Here is a 12,733-nt window from a genome sequence, read left to right as displayed (position 1 = left end):
CAGGAATCCATCAAAATCCTAGAGAAGAACATAGGCAGTAACCTCTTTGACATTGGCCACAGCAACTTCTTTCAAGATACATCTCCAAAAGCTAGTGAAACAAAAGCAAAAATGAACTTTTGGGACTTGATCCAGATAAAAACCTTCTGCACAGCAAAGGAAACAGTCAACAAAACAAAGAGGCAACCCACAGAATGGGAGAAAATATTTGCAAATGACACTACAGATAAAGGGCTGGTATACAAGATCTATAAAGAACTTCTCAAACTCAACACCCAAAAAACAAGTAAGTCAAAAAATGGGCAGAAGACATGAAAAGACACTTCTCTAAAGAAGACATACAAATGGCTAACAGACACATGAAAAAATGTTCATCATCATTAGCCATCAGGAAAATTCAAATCAAAAGCACATTGAAATACCACCTCACACCAGTTAGAATGGCAAAAATGGACAGGGCAAGAAACAACAAATGTTGGAGAGGTTGTGGAGAAAGGGGAACCCTCTTACAGTGTTGGTGGGAATGCAAATTGGTACAGCCACTTTGGAAAACAGTGTGGAGGTTCCTCAAAAATTTAAAAATAGAGCTACCCTATGACCCAGCAATTGCACTCCTGGGTATTTACCCCAAAGACACAGATGTAGTGAAAAGAAGGGCCATAACACACCCCAATGTTCATAGCAGCAATGTCCACAATAGCCAAACTGTGGAAAGAGCTGAGATGCTCTTCAACAGGTGAATGGATAAAGAAGATGTGGTCCATATATACAATGGAATATTACTCAGCCATCAGAAAGGATGAATACTCAACTTTTACATCAACATGGATGGGACTGGAGGAGATTATGCTAAGTGAATAAGTCAAGCAGAGAAAGTCAATTATATGGTTTCACTTATTTGTGGAACATAAGGAATAGCATGGAGGACATTAGGAGAAGGAAGGGAAAAATGAAGGGGGGAAATCGGAGGGAGAGATGAACCATGAGAGACTATGGACTCTGAGAAACAAACAGGGTTGGGGGGGTGTTAGCCCGGTGATGGGTATTAAGGAGGGCATGTACTGCATGGAGCACTGGGTGTTATATGAAAACAATGAATCATGGATGACCACATCAAAAACTAATGATGTACTGTATGGTGACTAATATAAGATAATAAAATAAAATAAAAAATAAATAAAATGAATAAAATAAAATAGGAGGGATAAAATATGGAATCTACGGTGAAGCTAGGAATAGCTCATCTCCCTTTTTCAACATGTAAGAGATAGTTAACAACAAATTTAAGTGGCTGTAAGTGTTTAAACTGGTACAAAACAAAAAATATATGAACTTATCAAAGGTACACACATAACCTGATTAGCTACAAGTGAATAACCTCCCATAAGATACATATTCGAGGCTGGCTTCTTTTGCCATTTATGTTTTAGGGTCATTTTATCTAGTATCAAATGGTATATATCATTATAAAAGGTATGTTCGTTTCAAAATAAGCCAAAGTTAACCTAAAGTACAAGATCAATCTGCTGCAAACAAATAGGTAAATATTTAAAAGTAAGGCTCTGCTGCTCTTTCCCCCACAATAGTTCTCAAAACCAGCAAAAATAATTCAGAGACAACTATAATTTTAACAAGATTACTGGGGTGAACAGAATCCAGCACATTAACTCTGAAGCTTGGAGAGGAATTAGCTTCCTCCCTTTCCTGATGATAAAAGTGGAGCATTTAGCGCCTTGCCAATGGTTCCCTGACTGTACACAGCAGAATCAAAATTAGAATTCCAAATTCCAAACTCTGAATCCCAAGCCCTGTTCTCTGAATAATATTTAAAATGTATATCACAGTAAATTATGATGTAAGAACAAAAACTCTAGCAATATTTGCCATATAATTTTCAATTTAAAATAAAGTTGAGTGGTTTTTAAACATCTTTTTCCCCCCAAAATGGCCTAATTTTGTCACTTTGTGGTACTAATAAATTTAAGAATGATACAAAATGCCATTGCACATTCATCTAAAATAAATACCTTAATAGAATTTCCAGTGTGTAGAAGCTTCTTTAAAGTTGAGCCTGAAAGTTTAAAACACTGAGTTAGAAATAGAGTATGTAAATTTATACCATACACAGAAAAAAAACTCAAAATGGATTAAGATATATTTTAAAAGATCAGTTTTAGAAAGAAAATATGTACTTATAACAAAAAATATAATTTTTAAAAAATAAAACTTACCTTCAGAAACAAAGCAATGTCATAGGAGACAGAGATATATCTTTAAGATGAAAGTACTTTAAGTATGAACCTTTTCAAAACTCTTAAAAGAGTCAAAATGATTGATATTAAAGTAAGATATATGCCCACAGTGGATTATGGGTAAATATCTCATCATGCATAAAATAAATGATTTTTTCTAATTTCTAAAGTTAAAAATAAAACTGCTCACAGAACATTTTACAAGAACATTTTGCAAATATTCAAAACAGCATGTTTCTTTCCTTGTAGCAACAATCACATTTATGGGTTCAGTCCTCTAGCAGAATCTTTGGTCACTGTCAAGGAGGAATCAAAGTTTACTCAGAACTACACCAGTCAACTGCAAAAACTTTGATGCTGCAGCCCTCTTCAATTAGAAAGCCTCTCTTATGAGGATGGAAACATGTTACCCATCATTCTATAAATGTGGTCATGTCTTAGTATGGAGATGGCTTGGCAGCCCCACCTAAATATCAGATGTAGGCTCCAAATGGGATCTTAACCTTAAAGAAGGAAGTAATCTTTAAAAATGAAAATATACTGGAAGTTAGGCAAGAGAACCTTTCCTTCCATATTTTTCTGGGAAGAAAACTATTTAGATCTCCTGATGAAGTTTTATGCAGTAATTAAAACTTGGACATCAAAACATATTTTCCCCACCACTGTATTTCAAAGAGATGTTCCACCAAGAAATAGAGCTAGTCTCAACAAATTTCTATAGGTCATCTTCATGTGGATAGATACATGCATGTTAGTTAAATGCATACAATTTTGTAATTGCTGTGCCATTTATAATACTGGGGCTTAGTGGAAACTCACCATTGTTATGACTACGTTACAGCACTAAATCACCAATGGTTTGTGAAAGAGTAAGGGAAGTTAAAGTGCCCTCCTCCCTCTACTTCTCCTGTTACCAAACCATCTCCAGTAATTTTTGGTCTAGAGCCACCACTTACTGGACTAAGCTCTCTCACAGCTACGATTCAAGTGCCTGTGCTCATGGGACTGTTTTATCCCATACCTCTCCTTAACCTGGGGCCTTGTCCCTTGCCTCCATGTTCATCCATTCTTGGACAAAGTCTGGTGTGCCTCAGTTTAATACTGGCTCCAGTATGCCCATGAGGACCTCACGTGGTTGGCAGGGTCAACAGACACTCCACTCCTTAAGAGATTTGAGATAAAGTCTGCACACAGCTCTCCTCCTGGACATCTGGCAAATCCATCATCTTGAAACACATTCTTGGAAACACTTTCTCCTGGTCATTGTGTATGACCACTGGGGCTTCTCAGCCCTTTCTCTTCTTAGAATAGGTCCACAGTTTTACTTTTAACATTTAGTCTACCGACAGTTGCCTATATACACTCATTTCTACACAGAGAGAAGAAAAATATTTATAGAAAGGACAGCCTTTACAAAGAGACATACAGAATGTCTGATCCATATCTGCCAACAGTCTGACTTTTTTTTTTAAATTAACCTGATAATTTGTTAGAGCAGCAATAGAAAACGAATACATACATATTTGATCTATCCCATCTTGTATTTAGAAACTCCTGTATGTGTAAAGTAGTACAGCTTGGCAGTTACAAGCCAGAGTCAGAAGTCAGACTGCTAAGGTTCAAATCTAGGTTCTGCACTTACTGTATAACCTGAGTCAGTTACTTAATCTCACCATGCCCGAGTCTTCTCATCTGTAAAATGGGATATTAACAGTGCCTACCGTAGCAGATTGTTAATGAAGTTTAAATGAGTTCATATATACAAATGCTTAGAACAGTGTCTGGTTTATGAAAAGTACATTTTCCCCACAAGATAAGGCATCAGCTATTCTCTAAGACACTCTTTTAATTTTTCTTTCTTTTTTTTTTTTTTTTAAGGAGGCTCCATGCCCAGCATGGAGCCCAACTCAGGGCTCAAACTCACAACCCTGAGATCAAGACCTGAGCTGAGATCAAGAGTTGGATGCTTAACTGACTGAGCTACCCAGGGGACCACTGAGGCATTCTTTTTTAAATAAGAACAATGTTAGAAAGAATATTTGTGCACTAGGGGCACAAAGCATAGTGTTTCAACATGAAAATCAGTGATAAATACCTCAGAGCTTTGCCTGGCCACTTTAGGTATTTGTTAAGGTCCTAAGTTCACAAAGATATTGCTACTCTACCATTATGAAATCCTTTTCATTTTAATTTCAAAAAGTTTCTCTCTATATATCACACCTGTTTGGACTGTTATTTTTATTTCTTTATTTTTTTAGTATTATGTTATATTAATCACCATACATCACATCATTAGTTTTTGATATAGTGTTCCATCATTCATTGTTTGTGTATAACACCCAGTGCTCCATGCAGAATGTGCCCTCTTTAATACCCATCACCAGGCTAACCCATCCTGTTTGGACTTTTAAATACCCCACCCACACTATGATTATACCCACCCCTATCTTTTTCAGGTGCTTCTTCAACCCTACTGGTTGCCACTATATTGATTCATGTGAGGAGAAAACGAATAAATGAGTAAATAAAATCTAGCTGGACTAGATTCTATAAATTAGATTCAATGGTTGGACTGATTCTAGGAACTTCTAACTTCTATTGGCTAACTTTTATTGTATTTTATAAATATTCTTGAATATGAGTCTTATTGCTTCTAAGAAGGGCTGGGTCTAGGACAAGAAGAGTGAGGGGTCTGCACAAGATTTAAGGACCAAAAACTCAGTAATCAAAAAAAATAATATTTTAATACAATAGCTTCTAAAAATCAAAATTAATGCAAAAAAATCCATGATGAACATTATTAAAGTTTTAAATAAGTACCAGTGTTCAGCTGAGCCATACTGGAGCCTAAGGTAAAAGGAAAAATGTGTACCACTATAGACATGTTTTTATGTATTTTTAATGGTTAATTTTTTTCCAGAACATTTAATCATTGAAAAAATATTGAAAAAAACAAAATCTCGATATTGAACAATTGAAAAATATTAAAACTCATCATTAGCTTAAATATTTTGTTTATAACACAAAATGCATTATAATCTTACTTTCCTGGCTTTAATGGAACAAATCCAACAATATTTTCAAAATCTTCTTTGCTTATCTCATTTTCAATTTGTGAGAACTGCAATGCTTGACAATTTCTCTTGACAAAGTAACAATCTTGTAGATAATCTTTTTATGGCCACTAGTTCACAAAGATAGTTCTAATCTAACTTTAACATTATAAAAGGGATTCTTACTTGGTTTTAGTATTTTTTTTAAAAAACTCTCTGTATCATGCCTCAAACCAATTAATAAGCAAAGGCAGTATAGCACACCAGGAAAGGTACAAGAACACGGAGAAACACACCTTGGGGTGCTGGTGTTGCAAGGTGTGCTGAAAGGTGCCAGTCGAGCAGGAACACAGAACTTTCTGGCACTACAGTATCTACAATAAGCACTCAGAAGCAGCACTCCACTGGAGGGATTTGAAATTAATCTCAAAAGGAAGCACTGGGTGTTATACGAAAACAATGAATTGTGGATCACCACATCAAAAACTAATGATGTATTGTATGGTGACTAACATAACATAATAAAATAAAATTAAAAAAAAAGGAATCATGGACCTAAATGTGAAACATATGAACCATAGAATTTCTAGAAGTACACATAGAAGATCTTTGTGATCTTGGGTTAGACAAAGAGTCCTTAGACAGGACACCAAAAACACAATCCATAATAGAAAACTTTATAAACTGGACCTTATAAAAATTAAAAACTTTTACTCTTTGAATGACACAATTAAGGGAATGAAAAGACAAGTCAGAGATGGCAGAAAATATTTCTAAGTCACGGATTTCATAAAGCACTTAAATCTGAAATATATAAAGAACATTCAAAATTCAATACTAAAGACAAACAACTCAATTAAAAAATGGTCAATCAGGTGGAGCAAGATGGCGGAGGAGTAGGAGACCTGGGTTTCGTCTGGTCTCAGGAATTCAGCTGAATAGGGATCAAACCATTCTGAACACCTACGAACTCAACAGGAGATCGAAGAGAAGAATAGCAACAACTCTCTGAACAGAAAAGCGACCACTTACTGGAAGGTAGGACGTGCGGAGAAGTGAATCCGAGGTGATATTGGGGAGCATAGATGGCGGGGGAGGGGGCCTCCGTCGGCCGCTTCTGGCAAGTGCTAGAGCCGCGGAGCGCAAAATCGGAACTTTTAAGAAGTCGGCTCCGCTGAGGGACGTCGCTCCAGTGGCTAAGTGGGGGGAGGAACCCTCGCGGGACAGTGTGGTCTCAGGACGCTCGGGGTCACAGAAAAACCGGGGGTGCCTGAGTGTGGCAGAGCTCTCAGGTATCAGAGTGGGGTAGCCGGCTACAGAGACAGAGCCAAGGCACGGGCTCTCAGCTCGGGGTTGCCATAAAACGTGATCCGCGGCCCAGTCGGGCCACTGCTGCTCCAGCAGGGACCCAACAGACGGCAGAGCCGGGGAGACTCCCCTTCCTCCCCGGGGAAGAGAAGCATGGGAGCGCACCGCAGGGATCTGCTGGATTTGGAGACTCCACACGGGGTCGGGTGCCAGAGATAGAAACGCTGGGTCACAGGCCGGGTGAGCACGGAGTGCGTACAGAGACCAGAGACACTGGAGTCACTGCTTTTCTCTGGGGGGCGCACTGAAGAGTGGGGCCCCGAGTTCTCAGCTCCTCCGGGCGGAGATTGGGAGGCCACCATTTTCACTCTGGTCCTCCAAAGCTGTACCGAGAGCTTCCAGGGAACAAAAGCACCTGAGAGCAAACCCAAGCAGATTGCTTAGCCCGGACCGACAAGGGCAGGGCAATTCTGCCTCCGGCAAAGACATTTGGGAACCACGGCAACAGGTCCCTCCCCCAGAAGATCAGCATGAACGGCCAGCAAGCCAAGACCAAGTTTACCGATCAAGAAGAACGGGAGAACTCCAGCGGTAGGGGAATACTGCACATAGAATTCATGGCTTCTTTATCATGATTCATTAGTTTTTCAAAGTTAATTTTTTTAACTTTTTTTTTTGAATTTTTCTTTTTCCGTTTTCCAACCAACACCTTATCAATCCCTTTTTTAAAAAAAATTACTTTTCATTTTTAGAGTCATATTTTATCGCTTCATAGTAGTTACCCTTATTTTGGCATAAATATAAGTTGTTCTCTCTTTAAAATTTTGAGATACAGTTCTTCTAATAGATCAAAATATACCCTAAATCACTAGTGTATGGCTTTGTTCTAGTCTCCTGCCTGATCACATTCTCTCCTTTTTTTTTCTTCTTTTTTTAATCTTCTTTCTTTTTTCAAACAACTTATATTATAAATTCCTCTTATAAAATCTTTTATACTTTTCATCTTTACAGTCATCTTCCACCCCTTCATTATAACAACCCTTATTTTGTACATATATGTCTTTCTCCCTTTAAAATTTTAGGAAGCACTTTCTTTTAACAGACCAAAATACGCCCAAAATCTACTGTGTGGCACTGATCTATACACTAGTCTGATCATATTTGATCATATTCTGGTTTTTTTTTGTTCTGTTTTTGTTTGTTTTTAATCTTTTTTTCTTTTCTCTTTCTTTTTTCTTTCTTTCCTTTTCTTTTCTCCTGGTTTCAGGTCTTTTCTGATTTGTATAGAGTATATTTACTGGGGACGTTGTAAACCTGCTAGCATTGTGTTCTCTCATTCATCTACTCTCCTATAGACAAAATAACAAGATGAAAAAAATCACCTCAGCAAAAAGAACAAGAGGTAGTACCGTCTGCCAGGGACCTACTCAATACGGACATTAGTACGATGTCGGACCTAGAGTTCAGAATCATGCGTTTAAAGATACTAGCTGGGCTTAAAAAAGCGTGGAAGTTATTAGAGACACCCTTTCTGGAGAAATAAAAGAACTAAAATCTAACCAGGTCGAAATCAAAAAGGCTATTAATGAGGTGCAATCAAAAATGGGGGCACTATTTGCAACGACGTGGATGGAACTGGAGGGTGTTATGCTGAGTGAAATAAGTCAATCAGAGAAAGACATGTATCACATGACCTCACTGATATGAGGAATTCTTAATCTCAGGAAACAAACTGAGTGTTACTGGAGTGGTTGGGGGTGGGAGGGTTGGGGTGGCTGGGTGATAGACATTGGGGAGGGTATGTGCTACGGTGAGCGCTGTGAATTTTGCAAGACTGTTGAATCACAGATCTGTACTTCTGAAACAAATAACGCACCATATTTTAAGAAAAAAGAAAAAGAAGAAGATAACAGGAGAGGAAGAAAAGGGGAGTATGTCAGAGGGGGAGACGAACCATGAGAGATGATGGACTCTGAAAAACAAACTGAGGGTTCTAGAGGGGAGGGGGGTAGGGGGATGGGTTAGCCTGGTGATGGGTATTGAGGAGGGCACGTTCTGCATGGAGCACTAGGTGTTATGAACAAGCAATGAATCATGGAACACTGCACCAAAAACTAATGATGTAATATATGGTGATTAACATAAAAATAAAAAATTAAAAAAAAATGGGGGCACTAACTGCTAGGATAAATGAGGCAGAAGAAAGAATCAGGGATATAGAAGACCAAATAATGGAAAATAAAGAGGCTGAGGAAAAGAGAGATAAAGAACTACAGGATCACGAGGGCAGAATTTGAGAGATAAGCGATACGATAAGAAGAAACAACATTAGAATAATTGGGATCCCAGAAGAAGAAGAAAGAGAGAGAGGGGCAGAAGGTATACTGGAGCAAATAATAGCAGAGAACTTCCCTAATGTGAGGAAGGAAACAGGCATCAAAATCCAGGAGGCACAGAGAACCCCTCTCAAAATCAATAAAAATAGGTCAACACCCTGACATCTAATAGTAAAACTTACGAGTCTCAGACACAAAGAGAAAATCCTGACAGCAGCTCGGGAGAAGAGATATGTAATCTACAATAGTAGAAAAATTAGATTGGCAACAGACCTATCCACAGAGACCTGGCAGGCCAGAAAGGATTGGCATGATATCTTCAGAGCACCAAATGGGAAAAATATGCAGCCAAGAATACTATATCCAGCTAGGCTGTCATTGAAAATAGAAGGAGAGATAAAAAGCCTCCAGGACAAACAAAAACTAAAGGAATTTGCAAACACGAAACCAGCCCTCCAACAAATACTGAAAGGGGTCCTCTAAGCAAAGAGAGAGCCTAAAAGCGGCATAGATCAGAAAGGAACACAGACAATACACAGTAACAGTCACCTACAGGCAAAACAATGGCACTAAATTCCTATCTTTCAATAGTTACCCTGAATGTAAATGGGCTAAATGTCCCAATCAAAAGACACAGCCTATCAGATTGGATTAAAAAACAAGACCCATCGATATGCTGTCTGCAGGAGACTCATTTCAGACCCAGACACCCCACGTTGAAAGTGAGGGGGTGGAAAACCATTTACCATGCTAATGGACACCAAAAGAAAGCTGGGGTGGCAATCCTTCTATCAGACAAATTAGATTTTAAAACAAAGACTGTAATAAGAGATGAGGAAGGACACTCTATCCTACTTAAAGGGTCTATCCAACAAGAAGATCTAACAATTGTAAATATCTATGCCCCTAACATGGGAGCACCCAATTTTATAAGGCAATTAATAACAAAAGCAAAGAAACACATTGACAACAATACAATAATAGTGGGGGACTTTAACACTCCTCTCACTGAAATGGACAGATCATCTAAGCAAAAGATCAACAAGGAAATAAAGACTTTAAATGACACACTGGACCAGATGGACTTCCCAGATATATTCAGAACATTCCATCCCAAAGCAACAGAATACACATTCTTCTCTAGTGCCCATGGAACAGTCTCCAGAATTGAACACATCCTAGGTCACAAATCAGGTCTCAACCGGTACCAAAAGATTGGGATTATTCCCTGCATATTTTCAGACCACAATGCTTTGAAACTAGAACTCAATCACAAGAGGAACGTCGGAAAGAACTCAAATACGTGGAGGCTAAAGAGCATCCTACTGAAGAATGAACGGGTCAACCAGGAAATTAAAGAAGAATTAAAAAAATTCATGGAAACCAATGAAAATGAAAACACAACTGTTCAAAATCTTTGGGATACAGCAAAGGCAGTCCTAAGAGGAAAGTATATAGCAATACAAGCCTTTCTCAAGAAACAAGCAAGGTCTCAAATACACAACCTAACCCTACACCTAAAGGAGCTGGAGAAAAAACAGCAAATAAAGCCTAAACCCAGCAGGAGAAGAGAAATCATAAAGATCAGAGCAGAAATCCATGAAATAGAAACCAAAAGAACAGTAGAACAGATCAACGAAACTAGGAGCTGGTTCTTTGAAAGAATGAACAAGATTAATAAACCCCTGGCCAGACTTATCAAAAAGAAAAGAGAAAGGACCCAAATCAACAAAATCATGAATGAAAGAGGAGAGATCACAACCAAACCAAGGAAATACAAACAATTATAAGAACATATTATGAGCAACTCTATGCCAGCAAATTAGATAATCTGGAAGAAATGGGTGCATTCCTAGAGATGTATCAACTACCAAATTGAACCAGGAAGAAATAGAAAACCTGAACAGACCTGTAACCACAAAGGAAACTGAAGCAGTCATCAAAAATGTCCCAACAAACAAAAGCCCAGGGCCAGATGGCTTCCCCGGGGAATTCTACCAAACATTTCAAGAAGAATTAATACCTATTCTCCTGAAACTGTTCCAAAAAATAAAAATGGAAGGAAAACTTCCAAACTCATTTTATGAGCCCACCATTACAGCCCACCATCAGCCCACCTGATCCCAAAACCAGACAAAGACCCCATCAAAAAGGAGAATTACAGACCAATATCCTTGATGAACATGGATGCCAATAGGATCCAACAGTACATTAAAAGGATTATTCACCATGACCAAGTGGGATTTATCCCTGGGCTGCAAGGCTGGTTCAACATCCACAAATCAATCAACGTGATACAATATATTAACAAAAGAAAGAACAAGAATCATATGATCCTCTCAATAGATGCAGAAAAAGCATTTGACAAAGTACAGCATCCTTTCTTGATCAAAACTCTTCAGAGTGTAGGGATGGAGGGTACATACCTCAATATCATAAAAGCCATCTATGAAAAACTTACAGTGAATATCATTCTCAATGGGGAAAAGCTGAGAGCTTTTCCCCTAAGGTCAGGAACGTGGCGGGGATGTCCACTATCACCACTGCCATTCAACATAGTATTAGAAGTCCTAGCCACAGCAATCAGACAACAAAAAGAAATCAAAGGCATCCAAATCAGCAAAGAGGAAGTCAAACTCCCACTCTTTGCAGATGATATGATACTTTATGTGGAAAACCCAAAAGACTCCACCCCAAAACTGCTAGAACTCATACAGGAATTCAGTAAAGTAGCAGGATATAAAATCAATGCACAGAAATCAGTGGCATTCCTATACACTGACAACTAGACTGAAGAGAGACAAATCAAGGAGTCTATCCCATTTACAATTGCACCCAAAACCATTAGATACCTAGGAATACATCTAACCAAAGAGGCAAAGGATCTGTACTCAGAAAACTATAAAATACTCATGAAAGAAATTGAAGAAGACACAAAGAACTGGAAAAACGTTCCATGCTCATGGATTGGAAGAACAAACATTGTGAAGATGTCAATGCTACCTAGAGCAATCTACACATTCAATGCAATCCCCATCAAAATACCATCCACTTTTTTCAAAGAAATGGAACAAATCATCCTAAAATTTGTATGGAACCAGAAAAGACCCCGAATAGCCAGAGGAATGTTGAAAAAGAAAAGCAAAGCTGGCGGCATCACAATTCCAGACTTCCAGCTCTATTACAAAGCTGTCATCATCAAGACAGTATGGTACTGGCACAAAAACAGACACATAGATCAATGGAACAGAACAGAGAGCCCAGAAATGGACCCTCAACTCTATGGTCAACTCATCTTTGACAAAGAAGGAAAGAATGTCCAATGGAGAAGACAGTCTCTTCAACAAATGGTGTTGGGAAAATTGGACAGCCACATGCAGAAGGATGAAACTGGACCATTTCCTTACACCACACACAAAAATAGACTCCAAATGGTTGAAAGACCTAAACGTGAGACAGGAGTCCATCAAAATCCTAAAGGAGAACACAGGTAGCAACCTCTTCGACCTTGGCCGCAGCAACTTCTTCCTAGAAACATCGCCAAAGGCAAGGGAAGCAAGGGCAAAAATGAACTATTTGGGATTTCATCAAGATAAAAAGCTTTTGCACAGCAAAAGAAACAGTCCACAAAACCAAAAGACAACCGACAGAATGGGAGAAAATATTTGCAAATGACAGATCAGATAAAGGGCTAGTATCCAAAATGTATAAGGAACTTATCAAACTCAACACCCAAAGAATAAATAATCCAATCAAGAAATGGGCAGAAAACATGAACAGACAT

General features: G+C 38.4%; 1 protein-coding gene across 6 annotated transcripts in view; it reads right to left on the bottom strand.

The window, feature by feature from the left end:
• RALGAPA2 (Ral GTPase activating protein catalytic subunit alpha 2) overlaps window positions 1–12,733 on the bottom strand; it is a 341,673-nt gene that overhangs the window by 261,851 nt on the left and 67,089 nt on the right. For all 6 annotated transcript variants that reach the window (XM_027624203.2, XM_027624204.2, XM_027624200.2 and 3 more), the window contains exon 5: window positions 2,028–2,071. In XM_027624203.2, the coding sequence (XP_027480004.1) occupies window positions 2,028–2,071 (44 nt within the window). The remainder of the gene's footprint in view (window positions 1–2,027; window positions 2,072–12,733) is intronic.

This window comes from Zalophus californianus, chromosome 8, assembly GCF_009762305.2.
Source record: "Zalophus californianus isolate mZalCal1 chromosome 8, mZalCal1.pri.v2, whole genome shotgun sequence".
NCBI classification, from domain to species: Eukaryota; Metazoa; Chordata; class Mammalia; order Carnivora; family Otariidae; genus Zalophus; species Zalophus californianus.
The sequence above is the reverse complement of the archived record's forward strand: the minus strand, read 5'-3'. Positions and strand labels throughout refer to the sequence as shown.